At 34.4% G+C, this 23,217-nt stretch overlaps 1 protein-coding gene across 3 annotated transcripts in view; it reads right to left on the reverse strand.

Moving 5' to 3' along the window:
* The window catches only part of USO1 (USO1 vesicle transport factor), a 113,358-nt gene that overhangs the window by 18,803 nt on the left and 71,338 nt on the right, over nucleotides 1-23,217 (reverse strand). For 2 of the 3 annotated variants that reach the window (XM_037003308.2, XM_037003310.2), the window contains 10 exons: nucleotides 15,205-15,383; nucleotides 11,967-12,107; nucleotides 9,971-10,059; nucleotides 9,040-9,194; nucleotides 8,428-8,639; nucleotides 6,994-7,014; nucleotides 1,515-1,625; nucleotides 1,085-1,203; nucleotides 767-948; nucleotides 339-460 (listed from right to left, as the gene is read on the reverse strand). In XM_037003308.2, coding sequence (XP_036859203.1) covers nucleotides 339-460; nucleotides 767-948; nucleotides 1,085-1,203; nucleotides 1,515-1,625; nucleotides 6,994-7,014; nucleotides 8,428-8,639; nucleotides 9,040-9,194; nucleotides 9,971-10,059; nucleotides 11,967-12,107; nucleotides 15,205-15,383 — 1,331 coding nt within the window. The remainder of the gene's footprint in view (nucleotides 1-338; nucleotides 461-766; nucleotides 949-1,084; nucleotides 1,204-1,514; nucleotides 1,626-6,993; nucleotides 7,015-8,427; nucleotides 8,640-9,039; nucleotides 9,195-9,970; nucleotides 10,060-11,966; nucleotides 12,108-15,204; nucleotides 15,384-23,217) is intronic. The other variant, XM_037003309.2, reaches the window with a different exon arrangement.

A 23,217-nucleotide genomic window follows, 5' to 3' on the forward strand; every position in this document is an offset into this window, starting at 1 on the left:
GTTTTTCTCCAAGCCCCTGCTCCAGGTGCCTCTCAGTGCTGCCATCTCTATCATTAGACTTAGTTATGTTATACTCTGTATGGCTCAATCATGGATTTATAGGTTTCTCTCCCCATGAGACTATGATACGGGAACATGTCTGATTCATGTCTTTACCCATAATGTCCTATACAATGCTTGGCATATATTAAGCTCTCAGCATGGTGAATGCTCAGATGCTTTTACTTTAGGAAAATGAGTTTTACTTTGTTTCCTTTTGTGTTTGAAGTGCCAGGAAACATTTTCCCTAAAGCAGAAAAGTACCATATCAGAGATGGTATACAATTATCAGTACATACTTGCTCCCGAATCATATTTTTGTAGTGAGTCACAATACTGTCATGCTGTTCTAATGTCTTCTTCACCTCTTCTTCTTTTTTATCTTCTTCACTGGACTTATAAATAGCCTTAGTTATCACACCTATAAAAGAAAGCTTATTAAAGTTTACTTTAAACATTTAGACTACTACTTTATTATTATGGCTTAACCAGTAAAAACATATGGCCTAACTGTATGACAGTTAAGACAGAATCTTCCCAAACTTACTGAATGCCAAGAGTCCTTCAGTAGGGTACAGACCAAGAGCTAGGAACAAACCTTGCTTTAGGCTTATTCAGCACATGTATAGAATATATTTATTATATTACATTATATCATACATATACATATATGTATAAAATCACAGGTACTTTCTAATGCATATCAATATAAATTTTATTGTCTTACCTTCAAGTTCTTTTACTAGCTTCGTAAACTCATGATCAAATATCACGTATTCGGGACTGGGAAAATTTGGCTGGGGTTTTTGTGATGCTCTGGAGTACAACTCATGTTTGCTAATATATCCTAGTTTCTCTATGAAATTCTCTTTGCCAATCCTCTTCTCTATTAGTTGTTTTAGTTTCTCTCTACAGAGATAATAAGCATATTGAAATGCTTAAAAACAAAATGTCAGAGCAAAATATAAATGCTTGCTCTACACTGTATTTTGGCAGAAAAATTTATTATCTCTTGAGGATATTAGCAAATCATTTTTTCTCTTACTTCTTGTAGTTCTCAAGTGAGTTATCATTGAAGTAAATTGAAATGCCCAACAGAAGGGCACATAAGCCTTGGACCAACTGCTCCTCCTCTCCAAGATTTTCTGCAATTTGTCCTGTAAGCTGAAATCTCTGTTAAGGAGAATAATGGCTCATAATTACTACAGAATTTTATTTTACAATCTGAATTCGATATGTATTTCATGTAAGAGTTTCTACAAGAAATTCTATAATATATAGTCCATGCAAGCATAAAACAATGGTATACACACACATACACACAGCTTAAGCAAGCATCATTACGACCTTAACAGTTTAAAAAGTGGTAACACAGATCAAGAAAATTCAAATATCTGGGGCATAGAGCTACCTTTAATTAAGAAATAAAAAAGATAAAAGATAAATACATTACCTCACTAAAACATAAAGGATACAAATGGAACATTGGCTGAATTATGAAGAAAATGCGTTACTGCAATGGGACAGTTGCTTAGCCAGGTACAAAGCAACATTAGTAATCCAACTCTTGTCTGTATTTTGCTTCCCTGAAAAGATAAGTTGGCAGAAATCCCATTTTATTTTTTTTCTTACTTAAAGTTGCCCTAAGATTGTTCTCCATTTGCATAAAGAGATATTTAACATCTTATGAAAGATTTGTCTGGAATCCAGATTTTAAAAATTGAAAGAGAGAATGAATTCTTGTGCCCTGTATGGACTGTATTTCCCTAAGTGAACTTAGAGCAGAAATTAGAATTGATTCATGTTCATAAGACTATACTGGGTTATCTAACATACTATTAATGGAAAAACCTGGTCTTTTAAGAAAGAAATGTACAATGTTTCAATCAGAATTTTAAAAGTTTCTTACAAAAGGACAAATTCTACCTCCTTCAAAAAACATTGAGAAAAATACAAAGAAATAATCTCCAGAACTACTTAAATTCCATTAGAAGATACACTCTCTAATTAGAAAATAAATAAACCGTGTTACAGACTCACTGACAATATGCCACATAATGAAAAAATCACAAACATAATGAGAAAAGTATTTATTTAAATTAGGTAAGAATCTGAAACCACTATATATTACTGCCAAGTATAGTTATACAATATAGAAAATTAGCATGTCCATCAAAATTACATTTTCTAAATTTTAATACAACGCATTTATACCTTTTATGTGGAATATTCTCTTAGCTTATAATACTGTCACCGCCCATGTTACATTACAGAACCTGTATTTTTTATTTAAGAAAAACAAAATCTGTTTGAAATGAAATGGAAATTAGCACAGTAATTATCATTTTGGATGTAATTTCAGAAAATACCCAAAATATAATTATTCAAAGATCTAGACAAGGAATGGACTTAAAGTAAACATCATTGTTTTGAAAAACCACCCAGATAATTCTAATTTCATGAAACTTGATGTCAATACATTGGCCTTTCCATAACCTATTTCTAAGTATATTATATTTAAGATTTAATTAAACAAATTCCAATTGGACTGCTTCAAATGATTTGCCAAGTAAACATTAATTAGCATAAATTTAGTTTTACATGATGTATTTTTTTTTACTTTTTTCCTTGTCACTATGTCATTGCTGTATTCACAGGCTTCATGTTACCCAAGTAAATTGTAGGCTAAAAAATATACATTTATGTGCTGTAGAGAACTTGCACTTACTCAAAAAATGCAAATGTTTCACTGATGTCCCTTGGTTATATATACAAAATTTATTATTACGTGGCATATCATTTGCACATACGAAATATACCTACATTGCACATACAAGGGCAGACGACCAAATCACTGGCTGATGTTTGAGTAAACAAAAATGAAATTAAATTCAAATTTGAATCTTCTAGAAGTATGCCTTTTGGTGTCTAACTGAAGAATAAGAACAGCAAAGTCAAACATAATTAGCAGAACCAGTTGAAAGATAGAATGGAGCACTCCCATTTACTATAGCAACAAAAGTAGACAAACATCTCAGGAATGAGCCTAATCAGCACTACAAAATCCAAATAAGGATGATTTAAAAACACTCTTGAAGAGCACAGTAGTAGACATAAATCAATAGGAAGACACCAGGTTCTTAGAAAAACTCAAAATTAAGATATTAATTCTATATCAATTTATAAAGGTTATGTGATCCAAATAAAAATACCAACAGGTTTTTTTCTCCCCCCTTGCCACCACCCCTGGAGCTAAACAGCCTGGTTCTAAGTTCGTAAGGGAATAAAAAACATGAATAACTATGGAAACTGTAAAAATATGAAAAAGGGCAAGGAGCTGATACTAGCTCATAAACAGACACGATTCACGGGATTGAATAGAAAGCCCAGAAATGATCCATCTGCAAAGCTTGGGTGAAAAACCACACAAAGCATTTAACCACCACTGGGTTATAGTTGGGAGAATTAGACAACTATCTAAAAAAGATCAGAGGATCATTTTAATCAAAGGAGTAAAAATCTAAATGCAAAAAACAAAATCAGAAATATGAGATGAAAATATGGGCAAATTCCTTAAAATCGTCAAGTGGTGGAAGGCCGTTCTAGACTTAAAATGTAGAAGTGATAAAAGAGAAGTCTGATACCAAAAAAAAAAAAAAATCTAAAACACCAGGATCAAAAGACAAATGACATATCATGAAAAATATTTGGAACTTACCACTGACAAGGGTTAACTTCTTTAATATAAAATCAGTTCGTATAAAGCAGAAAATGATTAACAACCCAACAGAAAATTGGGCCGATAACATGAAATAAAGGAGAATTCACAGAAAAAATTCAAATGGTATATAAGCAGAGAGAAAGCTGTTCAATCTTTCAGAAAGAGAAATGAAAATTAAAACCCACTGAGATATATTTCACCTCTCCACTGACTGGCAAAAATACAAGCCTGACAAAAGGCTTTATTGGTAAGGCTGTGGGGAAACAGATGATCTAGTATACTGCAATCTTATTTCACTTTGCTAATGGAAGTGCAAAATGGTATTAAGTGAAAAAACCAAGGTGCAGAACAACAGATATGCATTAAAATAACACTTGAAGACTATAGAAAAAATGAGTAACAGGAAGCAGGGAACTAGGACAGGAGTGGGGCCAAGACTTCTTAGTGTATACCTTTTCATATCATTTTGACTTCTAAACCATGTGTTACCCATTTCAAAAGTATATACCTATATTATTAAAGGACTGAAGTTTTAATTCTGTAAATGGTAGTATGGTGTTAATAAGAAGGACATTTCGTTGGGAAGTAGAAGAATAAAATTTTCTACTGTCCTACCTTGTACAGGTTCAATATGCTCTGTGGGCCCCAATTTTCTCATTTAGTGAACAGAGGCTGTTGGATTAAATGACCTCAAACATACCAGTTCAGATAGGCTCTGAAGCCAGGATATCAGGATTTATATCTTGGTTCTAAAACTCAATAGCCATCAAGCCTATGGCAACTCAATTAACTTCTCTTCCTTATCTTTAAATAGAAGCAATAGCTCATAGGATTGTGGAGTGGATTACATGGGTTAATACACATAAAGAACTTAGGACAGTGCACTGTACAAGTGTTCTGCAAACTATTATAATCCTTTTTAGCTTTGCAATTTTGACTCTCTACCTACTAGGATATTAAACATAGAACTAATGCCCCAAATTAAAAATAGAATGCAGAATTAAGTAAGTTTGAACTGGGAAAAGAAAAAAACAATATAATTACTGGGATAATTTTTTGAAACCTTAAGTGAAATACCAGTAGTCCTTGCTTTGCTGCATTAGTAGAAATCCATACACACTGGAAACATGCAAATTGAGAACTGTGTAATTTGTACAGACAATTCTGATGTTCATCACACCATGATTTATAAGAGAAAGATGGGAATAATTAAATGTCCAAAAATAAGGAGACAGTTAGCTAACCTATGATGTATCTATCTCATGAAATATGCAATCACATAAAGTGATGCTGATTTAGTGTTCAATAGCATGGAAAACACAAGAAAAAAATGTGGAATACAAAATGTAATCTAAATGTATGATGACTGCTATGTAAATAAACAGTAAAAAAAAAGAGATTGAGACTGGAATTTTACTAGTAGTCATCTTTGGGTACTAGAACAAGGGACATTATTTTCTCTCTGCTTTCTGTTTTTCTAAATTTTCTAAAATGAAAAGAAAAATAAACTATTAACAAGTATAAAAATGCTGTAGTATTTGTCCAGTGCACCATCAGAAAACTAAGAATGAGATCAATCCAACAAAATCGTGATCAAGCTGCTCTATCCTTTCAAAAAACAAAATTAGAAATTGGGCATTAGAGGTGATCAAAACATTCTGACATTGCTCTCTGATCTCTTGATGGATTCTTTACAAGATAAACACCTAGAATAGCTTAAAAAAAAAAAAGAAGCCACACCCCACTTTCTGACTAAAACTATTTATTTTGTGTATATATATATATATATGCTTATACATTGGTTTGTATGTTTCTTGATAGGTTTAAGTTAAGAAAAGGGATGTATCTCTTCCCAGTCCCCAGAGTGTATGTACTGAGAAAAAACAAACCTGGAAAAAATAAATGGATGTTGAAATTGTAATTTCAGAGAATTCTGAGGGCTGTACCAGTACTAAAACCCAGATTTTACAGAATGGAAGACAACCAGAAACAAAATAATTGGGGCTGAATCACATCTTTAACATAAGGTATTGTAGCATACTTTCTAAATAAAAATCTCTCTTATTCCTACTTTGTGGATTCAGTTTAATATTTTTGCATTATTTAAAAAAAGCAAAAATTTAAACTTTTCTGTTTAAGTATTAAAATGAGGTTCTAAAGTATTATGATCAGATTTACTTTCTAGTTGTGGGTTCTGGTATAGAGAATTTATAGGAAAGGGGCATGATGGAATTTTTCTGGGATTATGAATATATTCTCTACCTTATTTTGGATGTCGTTATGGATGTATGTAACTTATACCTCCAAAAAAATCCCCTTTTAAATGATTAACATATATACTTACTTTGTTTAATATCGAAATTTCTGTAGGCTAAAGATGCCAAATATGTCTGTATGTGAATTATTACCATGTTAAATCACGCTCATACACAAAGATAAAACTGCTAACAGGACCTCAGTTATTACTACCCACACTATGCAACTGAACACATGCCCATATATGGATATTTAAAGTACACTCCTTTGGCCTACCATTCCACAAAACAAAGCAAGCCAAAAACCAAACACAAATCACACTCTCCCCCAACATACATCAAAAACTAATCCCCACTGGTAGTTGTAGCATATGGGTTACAGCCAGAATAACCCACAATATTTAATTTAAAATATTTCAAGTTATAAAATTATACTTACTATTATACATTTTCAAAAATCTAATATAAAGTCAATACATTCTTTCATTTATTGATTAAATGCAAAATTCTTAAATCTAAATTTTACTAGCTTTGAAATGGTTTCAGGGGAAATCAAGAGGCAAGCTTATATGAAAAAACATAAAAAACCACCAAAACCCCAAACCAAAGAATTTCAGAAAGTGAAAGCATCCCCGGAGGGTGGTTTCAGGGGAAATCAAGAGGCAAGCTTATATGAAAAAACATAAAAAACCACCAAAACCCCAAACCAAAGAATTTCAGAAAGTGAAAGCATCCCCGGAAGAAGCACAGTAGAGCTTCAGATTCTCATTCCCACAGTTCTTAGTAACACCACTACAGTATCCCATGGAGACAAACTGGAGAGCCACTTATGACAGAGATAAACTTGCTGACACAGAGAAGTGTGAGTAGAATATAACTTCAAACAAGCAGTTAAAAAAAAACAATCAGCAAAACCCAAGACAAAGAAAAGCCTTGCTGTAAGAGGAAGATGCCTAAGCTTAAACAAGTGATACATACCCGTCTGTTGATCTTATCACCCTGCAAATTATACATTACAAATTATTCATAAATATTACTGCTTTAGAAAAATTTAAATCTAGAAAAATCACTTAAATGCAGTCTCTCAACAAATCCAAGCCAGTAATTTGGCACAGGATAGTTCTAATCTTTTATAACAATACATATACGTTTCAGAGAAGAAAGGATGATTACACAGCACTGTGGTTACTTAAGAGTGGGATGACACAGCTGTTTTGAGGATGTCTCATTATGCACTGATTATAATTACAATGTTGGAGCCAAGTCTTCAGTGATGGTGGTCAGACAGTTAATTACTTTTTGACTTAAGAAAAGCTTTTTTCAACAGACAGCAACATGAGAATGATAGGTATTAAATAAGTAAGGATACGAATATATTTGGGTAGTTTAAAAAAAATCATTAGGAGATGAAAAAACTTTCAATCTAAGTAAGCCAATTTTAAACAAAGGGAGTTTTCAACTCTCTTTTCACTACAATTAATTTTTAAGTTTTCTTTTATAACTTCTTATGGATAGCACTAATATTTGCTTAAAAGCTCACAATAAAACTATTCAATGAGTGTGGTAAAATTAAAAATTAAAGACAGAACATTATTATGGGGAGAGAGTAGGATAATTCCAGTAGATAGAGAAATTTTATACTTATCCACATTTTTTTACTCTCCCAGAGTGATTCTGAATGTTGATAGTTTTGCTAAAGCATGAACTTAAAATGTTCAGCAGCAAGGCTGGCACATCTGAGCAAATCATCTAATAGTAACTCACATTCCTAAATGCCTTAGCATACGTACTTCAATGAAGGTGAAGGTTTCTTGTTCTCATTAGGAGTATAAAAAAATGCAAACATTTTTAGCTATGTTTTTCTACACCTTACTAGGTAAATTATATGCCGTGGAGTTTTGAGGATTTGAGAGCTAACCAACATCAAGGGGTATACTATTTAACTACATAAGCAATAGAGTGGTATTTTATCTTTGTTTTCTAAAAGGAAGATCAATTACTCTGGAAAGAGAAAGACAGAGATAAACAGCTATGAAACATTTCTTTCTAATTCCTTCTATAAAATGACCTGAATTGAACTTCTGAGCAGAGGAAGAAAATGACATGCAAGAACACTGTAATTGATAATAAAAAGAAAACAAAAACAAAAAAACAGCTTTCTGCCCAGAACATGTGTTTCTATCATGGTGCAGGCACTACTTTTTGGCAAAACCATTCTTATGGAAAAAAGAATATTTATTGCTTTTTCTCCACAAAACTGTTTCTGATTACAATGAGCTAATGAGCAGTTAAGTCTGCCTCTTTCCTTTTTTACCTGCATCTACTAAAGACATCCTTAAATTATTATATCACTGACATCAAGGTACAGCTGAAAACACTTTCCCCTTAGAGATGTTCCACTCACTACTTTACCTGTGAAAGGATGTTGGTGCACTGTTGCAGTAAAGAAACCGGAGGGTTGCCAATACTCGTAGCAAGTTGAACCCTGAGCAACTGTTCTTTCTGGGTAGCATTGTCTTGCAAAGCATGGGCAAGGGCCACAGCAGCATACCAGTTGGAAAGGGAGTCAGTAGAAAACAGGCCTCCACATAATAACTGACCGGCTGAGATTGAATTACCTGTTGCTACAAGATGGCAGTCAGATGGTAACAATATATAAATTTAATTGTTGTTTTCCACAAACACAAAAATATGAAACACTATTTAAAAATTTGTTAATCAGTAGTATTAAGTAACATTTTCAAAAGTCTGTTTTTCAAAACAAAATTAAACATGATAAAAAAGAACCCTGCAAGAAAAGCAGAACAAAGAGATATTAGGGCAGTCTAGGCATCAAACTGATTATGGTAATACTCCAGGAAATTAGTATCTTAATTAGAAACTACATTTCTAAAGCAAATCCAAGGAAATGCCATATTTAAATATTCTACTACATCCAGGGTCTTTTATTATTTATGATGCATTTTATGGTTTGAAAGACAATTATTTACTTTTTAAAACAGAAATTAACACTACATTATTTACCATCAATGGTGGAAGGCAGAAGCGTTGAGACGATTTCTCCTTGTCCTTTTTGGTTTTTATATAAGAAACACTGGAAACAATACAGAACAGCACAGCGCAATACGAATGGCTGCCTTTCATTAACCATGGACATGAGAAGTACTACAATTGCCGGTCTGTTGCGTTTAAAAAGAACAGAAAGAAACATTGCAACCCAAGCACACCAATCAATAATTATACATTTTTGTTGATGGAAGAACCATAACCAGAACATCAGCAAATTATTTCCATCTCCATTTCACAAAAGAGGTAAGTGCAACTATCAAATGATGTCACTCATCTGTGGAGTATAAGAACAAAGAAAAAACTGAAGGAACAAAACAGCAGCAGACTCACAGAAACCAAGAATGGACTAACAGTTACCAAAGGAAAAGGGACTGGGAAGGATGGTGGGAAGGAAGGGATAAGGGGGGAAAAGGGGCATTACAATTAACACACATAATGTAGTGGGGTGGTTCATGGGGAAGGCAGTATAGCACAGAGAAGATAAGTAGTGATTCTATAGCATCTTATAATGCTGATGGACAGTGACTGTAATGGGTATGTGGTGGGGACTTGATAATGGGGGGAACCTAGTAACCACAATGTTGCTCATGTAAGTGTATTTTAATGATTCCAAAAAAAAAAAAGGTAGGTGCAGCTGAGAGAAGTTAAGTGACTGTTTGCTTAAGGCACACAGCTAGGAAGTGAGAGAGGTGATGTCTGAACCCAAATACTTAAGTTCCAAAGACCACAAACTCTTTAAAAATACCAACATATCTTGTCAGATAATTTCTAGTTTCGAAACAACCAACTGAGCTTCTTAAAAGAGTAAGACGTGTATATGATATACTAAAAACCTAAAGTAAGTTTTCACTTCCTTAGAGGAATCTCAGTATTTCCCATTTCCTACCTTGGTGGGGTTGAAGGTGCATTTACAGAAGCAAAGTAGTCTTGATTCACTTGGCAGCCTCGGATAACTTCTGATACAGTGTTAATCGTCTGTTGAGGGGGAAAAAAAGAAAGTTTAGAGAAAGTAAGTCAAGGAAGGGAAACTTTTTTTTATTGAAGTATCATTGATATACAATCTTATATTGGTTTCAAGTACACAACACAGTGGTTCAATTCTTACCCATATTATTAAATCCTCACCTCCACTAGTACAGGTACAGTTACTATCTGTCAACCTAGGAAGAGGAAACCTGTTTTCAATAAAGAAAATGTTACATCCTTCTGCTTCTTGTTTTTAAGTGCCCAAATTCGGACACCACAAAAATTAATGATAGCATTATAATCCTGTAACACTTTTTTGAGGTAATATTTAAAAGTACTAAACACAGGCCTCCAATTAAAAATAACACTTGCCCACATTATTTAAAATCTTATAAAACTAAAATTAAAAATATCTTCTAAAAGACAGAATCTGTTGCTACAAGGATACTTTAAACTAAAACCAGAGAACAAATATAAAATATAACAAATCAAATTTTAAGGATGAAGTTGAAAAAATATCCCTAAGAAAACAAAATTAAAAGACAAACTAGGTCCAAGAATCTATTAATGGAGTTGCAGAATCAGAACAGAAAAGAGAAGATTATCAAGGAATACAAAAAATATCCTCAGAGTTGAAGGACATATGTCTTTGGCTTGAAAGGGCCCCTGTGAGCACAAAAAATAACTGGGGTCAGTGGGAGGAAGGGTCTGCAATATAGCACCTCAGCAGCAACTTTTAGAAAACCAGAAGTAAAAGAAAGATCCGAGAAGTTTCCAGAGAGAAAAAACAGGTTACATAAAAAGGATTAAGATTCAATAATGTTCTGAAAGTCAAGTGTATTTCTAATTCTGAATTCTTTACTTAGCAAACATTAGGCAGAGAAATGACATAAAAGAGCTAAAAACACATTAACTTGACATTTACCCTTTTTCAGGAGTAAGATAATGAACGTAAGGCTGAGGGAAAACACCTGGAACCTCGATAACTAAGGAATCCAAGTCAAGAGAAAAGGTAAAAGGAGATGCTAGGAGGATGGTGAAGGAAAGCCCCAGGACAAGAGCTGTGCAGAAGGGGTGGAGGACAACCAGCCCACACTGGAACAGGAGATGGCAGGCTTCCAGAAAAAGATCTGGGACAGGGAACAATGTGTTATACGGGGAACAATAAGTATATGATAGTACTAATATGCACAGATACATACACAGAAAATCAGTAAAATGAAACTATTACAATAGTTACTCAAGAAAGAGAAAGGGATATTAAAAAAAGGGGGGGCTCTGTTTGGCTTAGCAGGGAATAGTCCTGTACAGTCCTAAAACTATAAACCCTTATCACTGATTTAAGTATAAATCACTGGGGTGACAAGAGGTAGGAGGATTATACAATGGGGAAGGAAGCAGGACTTAAGGTAGAGAGGAAGGAGGCCAAAAAAACTATTTTTATTAAAAAACTTCAATTATTCTCTGTGCTTTTATGTGCATGTGCTAATTCGAGAAAAATTAATGGGATTTAAATAAATTACCTTTTTTTCTTCAAACTAACTTTTTTTTTTAATAGGTAGGAAACCGAAAATGCCACACATCAGGGAAAAAAATTTACTACTCTATGAATAAATAAGACTATTTGGGACTCAAAGCTTACTTGACTAAGTAATATTGTTCTCAAAGTTAAAAACATAAATCATACTGGGCACTCCTGCTGAATACAATAAAATTAATGAGATGAATTCTAAGTTTTAACATTATATACCATTAAACTTGAAGAATGAATACTCTTTTTGGAATTGATACTGTTATCTTTATACTAATTATATGTGAGTAGGATCAACAGGAATTTAACATATAAAAATAGTTAACTATTACTTTTTCCTTCAGTGATTTCAACTTCTCCAGAGAAGCCTCTGCCTTAAGTTTACCTCAGTCAGAATATCAGCAGGAACACCAGTAGCCATTAGGATAGTGCAAAGCTGTTGCAGTAAACCACACTGGAACATAGCTTTCTGACAGCTGCTGGTAGCCCCAGGAGGGTTGGTGGGAGATACTAGTACACGAACAAGCTACAAAAGAAAGAGAAAACAAAATTTGTATTTTAAAGATTTGAAATGTCTTGAGGCAAATGTAATCTATATGAACAAGAAAGTCTTTATGAAGGATTCCCTCAGCTGCTCAGCCAGATCTAGGTGCTCTTTCCTTCATGCTCTCATGGCAGTAGCTCTGATATAATACATACATTACACTATTTGCTTATTTTGGTCTCTTTCAGGTGATTGTGAACTCCCAGAAATATAAAGTGCCTTCGTCACCCTTGTATCCTAAACAACAAGCATGGTATTTGTAAGAATCCATATTCAATAAATAAATGAATGAATAAGCAACAGGGTATTAGATTTCTTATCAAGAGAAGGATGAACTACCTGATAATACAATAGGACTGAAAACAGAAGGGCTGATGTGTGATAAAAACCCCTTAAACTGTAAATATTTAGAGAAGCTAAAACTAACAATGGAGGAGACATGGTAGAAGATTTGCACATTAGGCAAGGGGTTAGCCTCATTGATTGTTAGTGGTAATTAAACCCCTAAGATTCTATGGTCCTACTATTAGTGTGAACTTGAACATAACATTTCAGGAATGTAAAATGCCGGGCCCTCAGTAATGTTTTTTGAATGAATACACTTGTTGAACTTAATATTCTGAATATTAAAATTTGTATTAGAACCTTCATTGAAAAAAGCAGATTTAAAAATTTCAAATCAACAATCTAACCTATTATTCTCTGGTGTCAAACTCTTCAGGAAATTGCATTTGGATTTGCTTTAAAATAACCCGGCAGGGCAAGAGATAAAAATGAAAAACTGTCAGATGTTAATAACTATTGAAGGTTGAGAAATGGAGGTGCTTGGTGGGAGTCAGAATCCCTATCTTTGAATATAACTGCAAAACTTCACATTAAAATCTACACATTTTATAAAACAACCAGAGGACAAATGTCATCTCAAACATGTGTTTAGCACAATTACATCTTCAAAGTAATTTTATCCATATCTTGCATTTTGAAATTAGTTATGCCTATGTATACACAAAATCTTGCATATCAAGACCAAATGGGATATTTATGATAATACTTTATTAAGACAGCTGATTGATAAATTGATGTCACTAGAAAGAACTTTTAGGATTATACATTGGTTTCCTATTCTTGAACCTTTCTAGTTAGACTTCTGTGGGGTTTTTGTTTTTGCTTTTAAATTTATTCTCTTACAATCCTTACTTTAAAAAGATACGTATTTAAAGCAAATACCAAGCTTTATATCAATTTAACTTCATTATATTCTCCCATTAATACTGTTATATGCATCTCTGATAAGGATTTTAAAAAACATAATCATCACGTCACTATTATACCTAATAAAACTGACAATTCCTTACTATCATCTAATAGTTGGATATCTTTACTGATGAAATAAAGAAAAAATAATTTTCAAATTTCTACATGACAGAGAAGTAGGAAGGATGGTTAAGGAAAGAGAGAATACTCAGTATAAGGGTAAGAAAATAAGGGAAGACCTAATAACATTCAAATAAGTAAAATATAATTGGAAGAGTCTTCCAGAGAACAAAACAAGGGGAGGTTTGTAGAAGCTGTACCAGGGCAGATTCTGACTCATTATATGAATTAAGTTTTTAATAATTAGAACTACCTGACAGTGAAAAGGGTTCTCTCATATGATAATGAGCTTATTAAGAGTCACTGGCAGATCTGCCCAAAAATGGTATAGAAGGGTATATTCCGAGAGGGACAAGTGGCAGAACTAAGTCATAAAACTATTATTCCAGGAAAAAAATTGACATGTTTTATGACTAAAAAAATTTTCAAAAAGATGGTTCCCAAAATTTAATCTGTAAAATTTGAATGAAATATCTTCAAGCAGATCAATTTCAATTCTTTTGTGGCTCAGAATTCAGTCATGATTATAACTGCAATGATGAATAATTTCAGTTAGGAAGTATCTATCTAGATAGGACTGCCTATCATTTTTGATGCATTTCCATTTGGTACATCAGAGAGAACCTTAAGTACAAGCGACCCTAAATAAAGATATAAAGACAGAGCAATATGTAAGTTTTTGTACAACATCAGATTCCTTTACTCGCTCTGACCACATTTTGAAAAGTAATTTTCTAGAAAAATTTCCCTTGAAGAAAAAGAAGACACTATTAGTAGTTACAAAATGAATACTGTACTGTCCTGGCAAATGGGGGCATATGGTCACCCTAATTATCAATCAACCCTATGTAGGCAATTCCCAGGGCATGCAATAATAGTCAGACTCTAATTATAAGAGAGATTAACCATCTAGTTTTGAGGAACACAACTTCAGAGATGCAGGCACAATTTAGAGATACTCAAAGACTCACAAGAATCACTAGGGAATCAGTAAGTTAGGAAGTTGGTATATAAACTTAAAGGTACGGAAAATGATTTCAATAAAGGAATAAATAAGTAAAATACTTCAAAGAACTTCATGATTTTCTCTGATGCAGAAATCACTTAGGATTCTGTTGTCTTTATTTTTATTATCTATCACCACAAAGCTTTCACTATAAAGCTTAAATAAAAAAACAGGTGATTTGTCAATTTAACTTCATTAGATTTAAAACTCAGACTATTAATCTTTGGGGACAGGGACATAATCATTCATTTCCTAGAATTCAGTGCCTGGCTCTCAGTAAATGTTTACTGAATGAAGACACTTGTTGAACTTAATATTGTAAATGTTAAAATTTGTATTAGAAACTTCATTGAAGAAAGCAGATTTAAAAATTTCAAATCAACAATCTAATCTATTATTCTCTGGTGTCAAACTCTTCAGGAAACTGTGTTTAGATTTGCTTTAAAATAATCCAGTAGGGCAAGAGATAAAAATGAAAAACTGTCAGATGTTAATTATTGAAGGTTGAGAGAGAGAGAGGTGCTGGGTGGGGAGTCAGAATCCCTATCTCTGAATAAACTGCAAAACTTCACATTAAAATCTCCACATTTTTTAAAGCCTACCTGAAGCCAACTAACATCCTGGATTTATCAAACATAGGCAATTTCTTTTTCTTTGAAAAGATCACTGTCAAATTCTTATCATTTATGTCCAGTGTACCTGTAGCATTAGGTGCAAATTAGTCACTTTCTGTGCAGACCAGCCAGAATTGTCATCTCCAACTTCAAACCAAGGTTTCATACGTTGAATATATGAGCCTTCTTTAAAAAAATTTTGATTGGAATTGTTGTTTTTTAATAAGTTTTGGAGCAAAATCAGACAATCTTCCACTACTATACCTGGGGGAAGAATGTAAAACGGATGTGTTAACGCTGATGAAACCTCAAGTAAAATTCAATCCCTGAACATTTTTAAAAAAATAAATCTCCATATTCAGTGTCTCTTCAGTATAGCCTTGGCAGCCTATTCTGACACCTGACAGCCACAGGCCATAGTCTTCTCAGGTCCCCCAGTGACCTCTTATTATTTTATCTTTTTTTCTTTCATTCATTGATTGAGTCATTCATTTTTAATAGGGTATTATTTATATACACTCTTACAAAGGTTTCACATGAAAAACAATGTGGTACTACTTTCACCCATATTATCAAGTCCCCCCTCATACCCCATTGCAGTCACTTCCCATCAGTGTAGTAAGATGCCACAGAGCCACTATTTGCCTTCTCTGTGCAAATTCTTATTTTTATAAAACTTATTTTAGAAAACTCTAAAGACTCCACCAAAAAACTATTCAAATAAATGAATTCAGTAAAGTTGCAGGATACAAAATCAATATACAGAAATCTGTTGCATTTATATATATAAATAATCAACTAGCACAAATAGAAATTAAGAAAACAATCTCATCTACAATTGCATCAAAAGAATAAAAATACCTAGGAATAAATCTACCCAAGGAGGTATACTCTGAAAACTGTAAGACACTGAAAAAATCTGAAGATAAAAATAAATGGAAAGGTATTCCACATTCATGATGAGACAAATAAATGGGAAGATATTTCACATTCATGATAGGAGGAATTAATATTGTTAAAATGTCCATACTACCCAAAGCAGTCTACAGATTCAATGAAACCCCTATCAAAATACCAATGGCATTTTTCTCAGAACTAGAGCAAATAATCCTAAAATTTGTACAGAACCAAAAAAGACCTTGAAAGATAGCCAAAGCAATCTTCAGAAAGGAAAACAAAGCTAGAGGTATCATGCGCTCTGACTCCAAACTATACTACAAGGCTACAATAATCAAAACAATATGGCATTGTCACAAAAACAGACATACAGATCAACGGAACAGAATATAGTGTGCGCAGAAATAAATCCACAGTAATTTGGTATTGTATCTAAGAGTAAATTACTTTTGTTCACAAATCTACCATGCTATTTGCACTGATTACTAATCAACTATCATGCAAATTGCCAAAGTGTAAGTATGACAACAGAGCTATTATTATATATGGGTAATTCAAGTCTAAAAAATAAGGAGAATAATTGTAAAAACTTAGAAAAACCCTGCACTCCATATTAAAGAAACCAAAATGCAAATCCTACATGGTATATTATAGGTGTGATGTATACATAAAGATGATGAAAAACTCCAATCAGCAGAACCATATTCAAAGAAAAAGTCCTGTCTCTAACTCAAAATTTTAGTATATAAATGTACATTTTTAAAAATGTGTTACATTTAACTTGAAATAAATTTAAGGTACACTTTTTAAATGCTTTTTAAGAATTTTCATTTAACCAGTCCTGATCTCTCCAGATTAGAAGCTTCCTTACCTCACATTACTGAATCATGTGGATTCTCTCCTCCTGAGGAAACTATTATATTTGTCTCTTATGCAGGATCATAAATCTCCATTATGTAAGATCTGCCTTTAGAACCATCCAAAGGCTCTGCAGGAACCAGAATGTCAAAGCCCTCACTATAACTGGCAGACCTTCTTTCCAGTGTGCAAAATGAATTCTAGAGCCCTGAGGGCCACTATCAGTTACAAGGAACCACTGGAACTTGAATTAGTACATAAAGACTAGCTAATTCTACCTTGCCTTAAAATCCCATTTTCCTTGGTCACCCCTGAAAATATACCCCTCTTTGGTCACACATACTCTTCCATTTTCTCATTTTAGGATGCTTTATGCTTCCTTTCCCCTACTGAATCTCCTTTCAAACTCATGATGCAACCTCAAACTCCCAAATATTGGTTAATAGACACAACTATATCCTCAAATACTTAATTAAATACTCTTTTTCTTTAAAGAGCCTGCTTTACCTTTAACGTTCTCAAGTGAAGGCAGTTCATGTTCTGAATCCCTTAGAGCCAGGATCTATGATCCTCCCAGCCCAGTGTACTTTCCAGAGATCACAGTTCCCCTACTTTCTCATAAAAATCTGTTCCTTCAAGACTAGGCCAAGACTGTTCCTTCTAGCCTCTTACCATTCCTCACTGCAGTTACATAACAAATTCATGCTCACTACTCTTTGTTCATTAAAAACATCACTGGTACCTTCCTTAAAGTCTCCTTTCTTTCTCCATATTCTATTGTTACTCTTGATTTCGATTTCAATGACAACCCATCTAATACTGGGACTTCTCTTTCCGTGGCCTCACCTTAAGAAATAATTTTCACTCTATTACTAAAACCTCCTATCTTTTCAGCTCAAGTATTCTCAACATACCTGTTCTACTGCTTCCTTAAGACTCTCAATGCATCAAAAAATCTTCTTTCTCCCTTTTTAGAATACTCTTCAATCTTCCTTCTCTAACTAGCTTAGATCATACAGATCTTCATTTCTGCCACTTTTTAGATAATATGCTAAGCTCTCGTTTCACTGTCTTTTCATAGCACCTTCCTGGAAAAGGCAGAATCCTATGAAAAACTAACTGCCTGCCTTTTCTCTACATTGCACCTAGGCAGCTGAATATTGGTGGAGGTGTGGGTGGGTGAAGATAGCAAATAATTAAGCAGTTTGCACTGCTGCACTTTACAATCATGGTGAACACTCTCAATGGGGCCTTTATCCCTGCCAGGATATCTTCCAAATTACAATAGTCAACTAGCTCTCCGATTCACCAAAAGACTGTTTTTAACCTTCTTCATTATTTTTAACTGTGTCCTACTCCTAGCATATGACTGCCTTCAATTTTATTTCATTTTATTTATTTTTTATTTTCATATCATTAATCTACAATTACATGAAGAACATTATGTTTACTAGGCTCCCCCCCTTCACCAAGTCCCCCCCACATACCCCTTCACAGTCACTGTCCATCAGCATAGTAAGATGCTGTAAAATCACTACTTGTCTTCTCTGTGTTGCACAGCCCTCCCCGTGCCCCCTACACTATACATGGTAATTGTAATGCCCCCTTTCTTTTTCCCCACCCTTATCCCTCCCTTTCCTCCCATCCTCCTCAGTCCCTTTCCCTTTGGTAACTGTAAGTCCATTCTTGAGTTCTGTGATTCTGCTGCTGTTTTGTTCCTTCAGTTTTCCTTTGTTCTTATACGCCACATATGAGTGAAATCATTTGGTATTTGTCTTTCTCCGCCTGGCTTATTTCACTGAGCATAATACCCTCTAGCTCCATACATGTTGTTGCAAATGGTAGGGTCTTTTTTTCTTATGGCTGAGTAATATTCCATTGTGTATATGTACATCATCTTTATCCATTCATGTACTGACGGACATTTAGGTTGCTTCCATATCTTGGCTATTGTAAATAGGGCAGTGATAAACACAGGGGTGCATCTGTCTTTTTCAAACTGGAGTGCTGCATTCTTAGGGTAAATTCCTAGAAGTGGAATTCCTGGGTCAAATTGTATTTCTATTTTGAGCGTTTTGAGGAACCTCCATATTGCTTTCCACAATGGTTGAACTAATTTACATTCCCACTAGCAGTGTAGAAGCGTTCCCCTTTCTCCACAACCTCGCCAACATTTGTTGTTGTTTGTCTTTTGGATGGTGGCCATCCTTACTGGTGTGAAGTGATATCTCATTGTGCTTTAATTTGCATTTCTCTGATGCCTAGCAATGTGGAACATCTTTTCATATGTCTGTTGGCCATCTGAATTTCTTCTTTGGAGAACTGTCTGTTCAGCTCCTTTGCCCATTTTTTAATTGGATTATTTGCTTATTGTTTGTTGAGGTGCATGAGCTCTTTATATATTTTGGATGTCAACCCTTTATCGGATCTGTCATTTATGAATATATTCTCCTGTACTGTATGGTACCTTTTTGTTCTATTGATGGTGTCCTTTGCTGTAGAAGCTTTTCAGCTTGATATAGTCCCATTTGTTCATTTTTGCTTTTATTTCCCTTGCCCGGGGAGATATGTTCATGAAGAAGTCACTCACATTTATGTCAAAGAGATGTTTGCCTATGTTTTTTTCTAACAGTTTTATGGTTTCATGACTTACATTCAGGTCTTTGATCCATTTCGAATTTACTTTTGTGTATGGGGTTAGACAGTGATCCAGTTTCATTCTCTTACATGTAGCTGTCCAGTTTTGCCAGCACCATCTGTTGAAGAGACTGTCATTTCTCCATTGTATGTCTATGGCTCCTTTATCGTATATTAATTGGCCATAGATGTTTGGGTTAATATTTGGAGTCTCTAATCTGTTCCACGGTCTGTGGCTCTGTTCTTGTGCCAGTACCAAACTGTCTTGATTATTGTGGCTTTGTAGGAGAGCTTGAAGTTGGGGAGCGAGATCCTCCCCACTTTATTCTTCTTTCTCAGGATTGCTTTGGCTATTTGGGGTCTTTGGTATTTCCATATGAAGTTTTGAACTATTTGTTCTAGTTCGTTGAAGAATGTTGTTGGTAATTTGATAGGGATTGCATCAAATCTGTATATTGCTTTGGACAGGATGGCCATTTTGACAATATTAATTCTTCTTAGCCAAGAGCACGGGATGAGTTTCCATTTGTTAGTGTCCTCTTTAATTTCTCTTAAGAGGGTCTTGTAGTTTTCAGGGTATAGGTCTTTCACTTCCTTGGTTAGCTTTATTCCTAGGTATTTTATTCTTTTTTGATGCTATTGTGAATGGAATTGTTTTCCTGATTTCTCTTTCTATTAGTTCATTGTTAGGGTATAGGAAAGCCACAGATTTCTGTGTGTTAATTTTGTATCCTGCAACTGTGCTGAATTCCGGTATTAGTTCTAGTAGTTTTGGAGTGGCGTCCTTGGGGTTTTTTATGTACAATATCATGTCATCTGCAAATAGTGACAGTTTGACTTCTTTACTAATCTGGATTCCTTGTATTTCTTTGTTTTGTCTAATTGCCATGGCTAGGACCTCCAGTACTATATTAAATAACAGTGGGGAGAGTGGGCATCCCTGTCTTGTTCCTGATCTCAGAGGAATAGCTTTCAGCTTTTCACTGTTCAGTATGATGTTGGCTGTGGGTTTATCATATATGGCCTTTATTATGTTGAGATACCTGCCCTCTATACCCATTTTGTTGAGAGTTTTTATCATGAGTGGATGATGAATTTTGTTGAATGTTTTTCAGCATCTATGGAGATGATCATGTGGTTTTTGTCCTTCTTTTTGTTTATATGGTGGATGATGTCGATGGATTTTCGCATGTTGTACTGTCCTTGCATCCCTGGGATGAATCCCACTTGGTCATGGTGTATGATCCTTTTGATGTATTTTTGAATTCGGTTTGCTAATATTTTGTTGAGTATTTTTGCATTTACATTCATCAGGGATATTGGTCTGTAGTTTTCTTTTTTAGTGGGGTCTTTGCCTGGTTTTGGTATTAGGGTGATGTTGGCTTCATAGAATGAGTTTGGGAGTTTTCCCTCCTCTTCTATTTTTTGGAAAACTTTAAGGAGAATGGGTGTTATGTCTTCTCTGTATGTCTGATAAAATTCTGAGGTAAATCCATCTGGCCTGGGGGTTTTGTTCTTGGGTAGTTTTTTGATTACCGCTTCAATTTCGTTGCTGGTAATTGGTCTATTTAGATTTTGTTTCATTCTGGGTCAGTCTTGGAAGGTTGTATTTTTCTAGGAAGTTATCCATATCTCCTAGGTTTTCCAGCTTGTTAGCATATAGGTTTTCATAGTATTCTCTAATAATTCTTTGTATTTCTGTTGGGTCCGTTGTGATTTTTCCTTCCTCGTTTATGATTCTGTTGATGTGTGTTGACTCTCTTTTTCTCTTAATAAGTCTGGCTAGAGGCTTATCTATTTTGTTTATTTTCTCGAAGAACCAGCTCTTGGTTTCATTGATTTTTTCTATTGTTTTATTCTTCTCAATATTATTTATTTCTTCTTTGATCTTTATTATATCCCTCTGTCTGCTGACCTAAGGCCTCATTTGTTCTTTTTCCAATTTCGATAATTATGACATTAGACTATTCATTTGGGATTGTTCTTCCTTGTTTAAATATCCCTGGACTGCTATATACTTTCCTCTTAAGACTGCTTTTGCTTCATCCCACAGAAGTTGGGGCTTTGTGTTGTTGTTGTCATTTGTTTCCCTATATTGCTGGATCTCCATTTTAATTTGGTTGTTGATCCATTGATTATTTAGGAGCATGTTGTTAAGCCTCCATGTGTTTGTGAGCCTTTTTGCTTTCTTTGTACAATTTATTTCTAGTTTTCTACCTTTGTGGTCTGAAAAGTTGGTTGGTAGGATTTCAATGTTTTTTAATTTACTGAGGCTCTTTTTGTGGTCTAGTATGTGGTCTATTCTGGAGAATGTTCCATGTGCACTTGAGAAGAATGTGTATCCTGGTGCTTTTGGATGTAGAGTTCTATAGATGTCTATTAGGTCCATCTGTCCTATTGTGTTGTTCAGTGCCTCTGTGTCCTTACTTATTTTCTGTCTGGTGGATCTGTCATTTGGAGTGAGTGGTGTGTTAAAGTCTCCCAAAATGAAAGCATTGCATTCTATTTCCTCCTTTAATTTTGTTAGTATTTTTTTCACATATATTGGTGCTCCTGTATTGGGTGCACATATATTTATAATGGTTATACCCTCTTGTTGGGCTGAGCCCTTTATCATTATGTAGTGTCCTTCTTTATCTCTTGTTACTTTCTTTGTTTTGAAGTCTATTTTGTCTGATACTAGTATTGCAATACCTGCTTTTTTCTCCCTGTTGTTTGCATGAAATATCTTTTTCCATCCCTTGACTTTTAATCTGTGCATGTCTTTGGGTTTGAGGTGAGTCTCTTGTAAGCAGCATATAGATGGGTCTTGGTTTTTTATCCATTCTATTACTCTGTGTCTTTTGATTGGTGCATTCAGTCCATTTACATTTAGGGTGATTATTGAAAGATATGTACTTATTGCCATTGCAGGCTTTAGATTCATGGTTACCAAAGGTTCAAGGTTAGCTTCTTTACTACCTTACTGTCTAACTTAACTCGCTTATTGAGGTATTATAAACACAGTCTGATGATTATTTCTCTCCCTTCTTATTCCACCTCCTCCATTCTTCATATGTTGGGTGTTTTGTTCTGTGCTCTTTTCAGGAGTGCTCCCATCTAGAGCAGTCCCTCTAAAATACCCTGTAGAGGTGGTTTATGGGAGGCGAATTCCCTCAACTTTTGCTTGTCTGGGAATTGTTTAATCCCTCCTTCATATTTAAGTAATAATCATGCAGGATACAGTATCCTTGGTTCAAGGCCCTTCTGTTTCATTGCATTAAATATATCATGCCATTCTCTTCTGGCCTGTAAGGTTTCTGTTGAGAAGTCTGATGACAGACTGATGGGTTTTCCTTTGTAGGTGACCTTTTTTCTCTCTCTGGCTGCCTTTAATACTCTGCCCTTGTCCTTAATCTTTACCATTTTAATCGTTATCTGTCTTGGTGTTGTCCTCTTTGGGTCCCTTGTGTTGGGAGTTCTGTGTCCTTCCGTAGTCTGAGCAACTATTTCCTCCCCTGTTTGGGGAAGTTCTCAGCAATTATTTCTTCAAAGACACTTTCTATCCCTTTTTCTCTCTCTTCTTCTTCTGGTACCCCTATAATGCAGATATTGTTCCTTTTGGATTGGTCACACAGTTCTTTAAATATTCTTTCATTCCTGGAGATCCTTTTATCTCTCTCTGCGTCAGCTTCTATGTGTTCCTGTTCTCTGGTTTCTATTTCAT

Source organism: Manis javanica, chromosome 5 (genome assembly GCF_040802235.1).
Source record: "Manis javanica isolate MJ-LG chromosome 5, MJ_LKY, whole genome shotgun sequence".
NCBI lineage: Eukaryota > Metazoa > Chordata > Mammalia > Pholidota > Manidae > Manis > Manis javanica.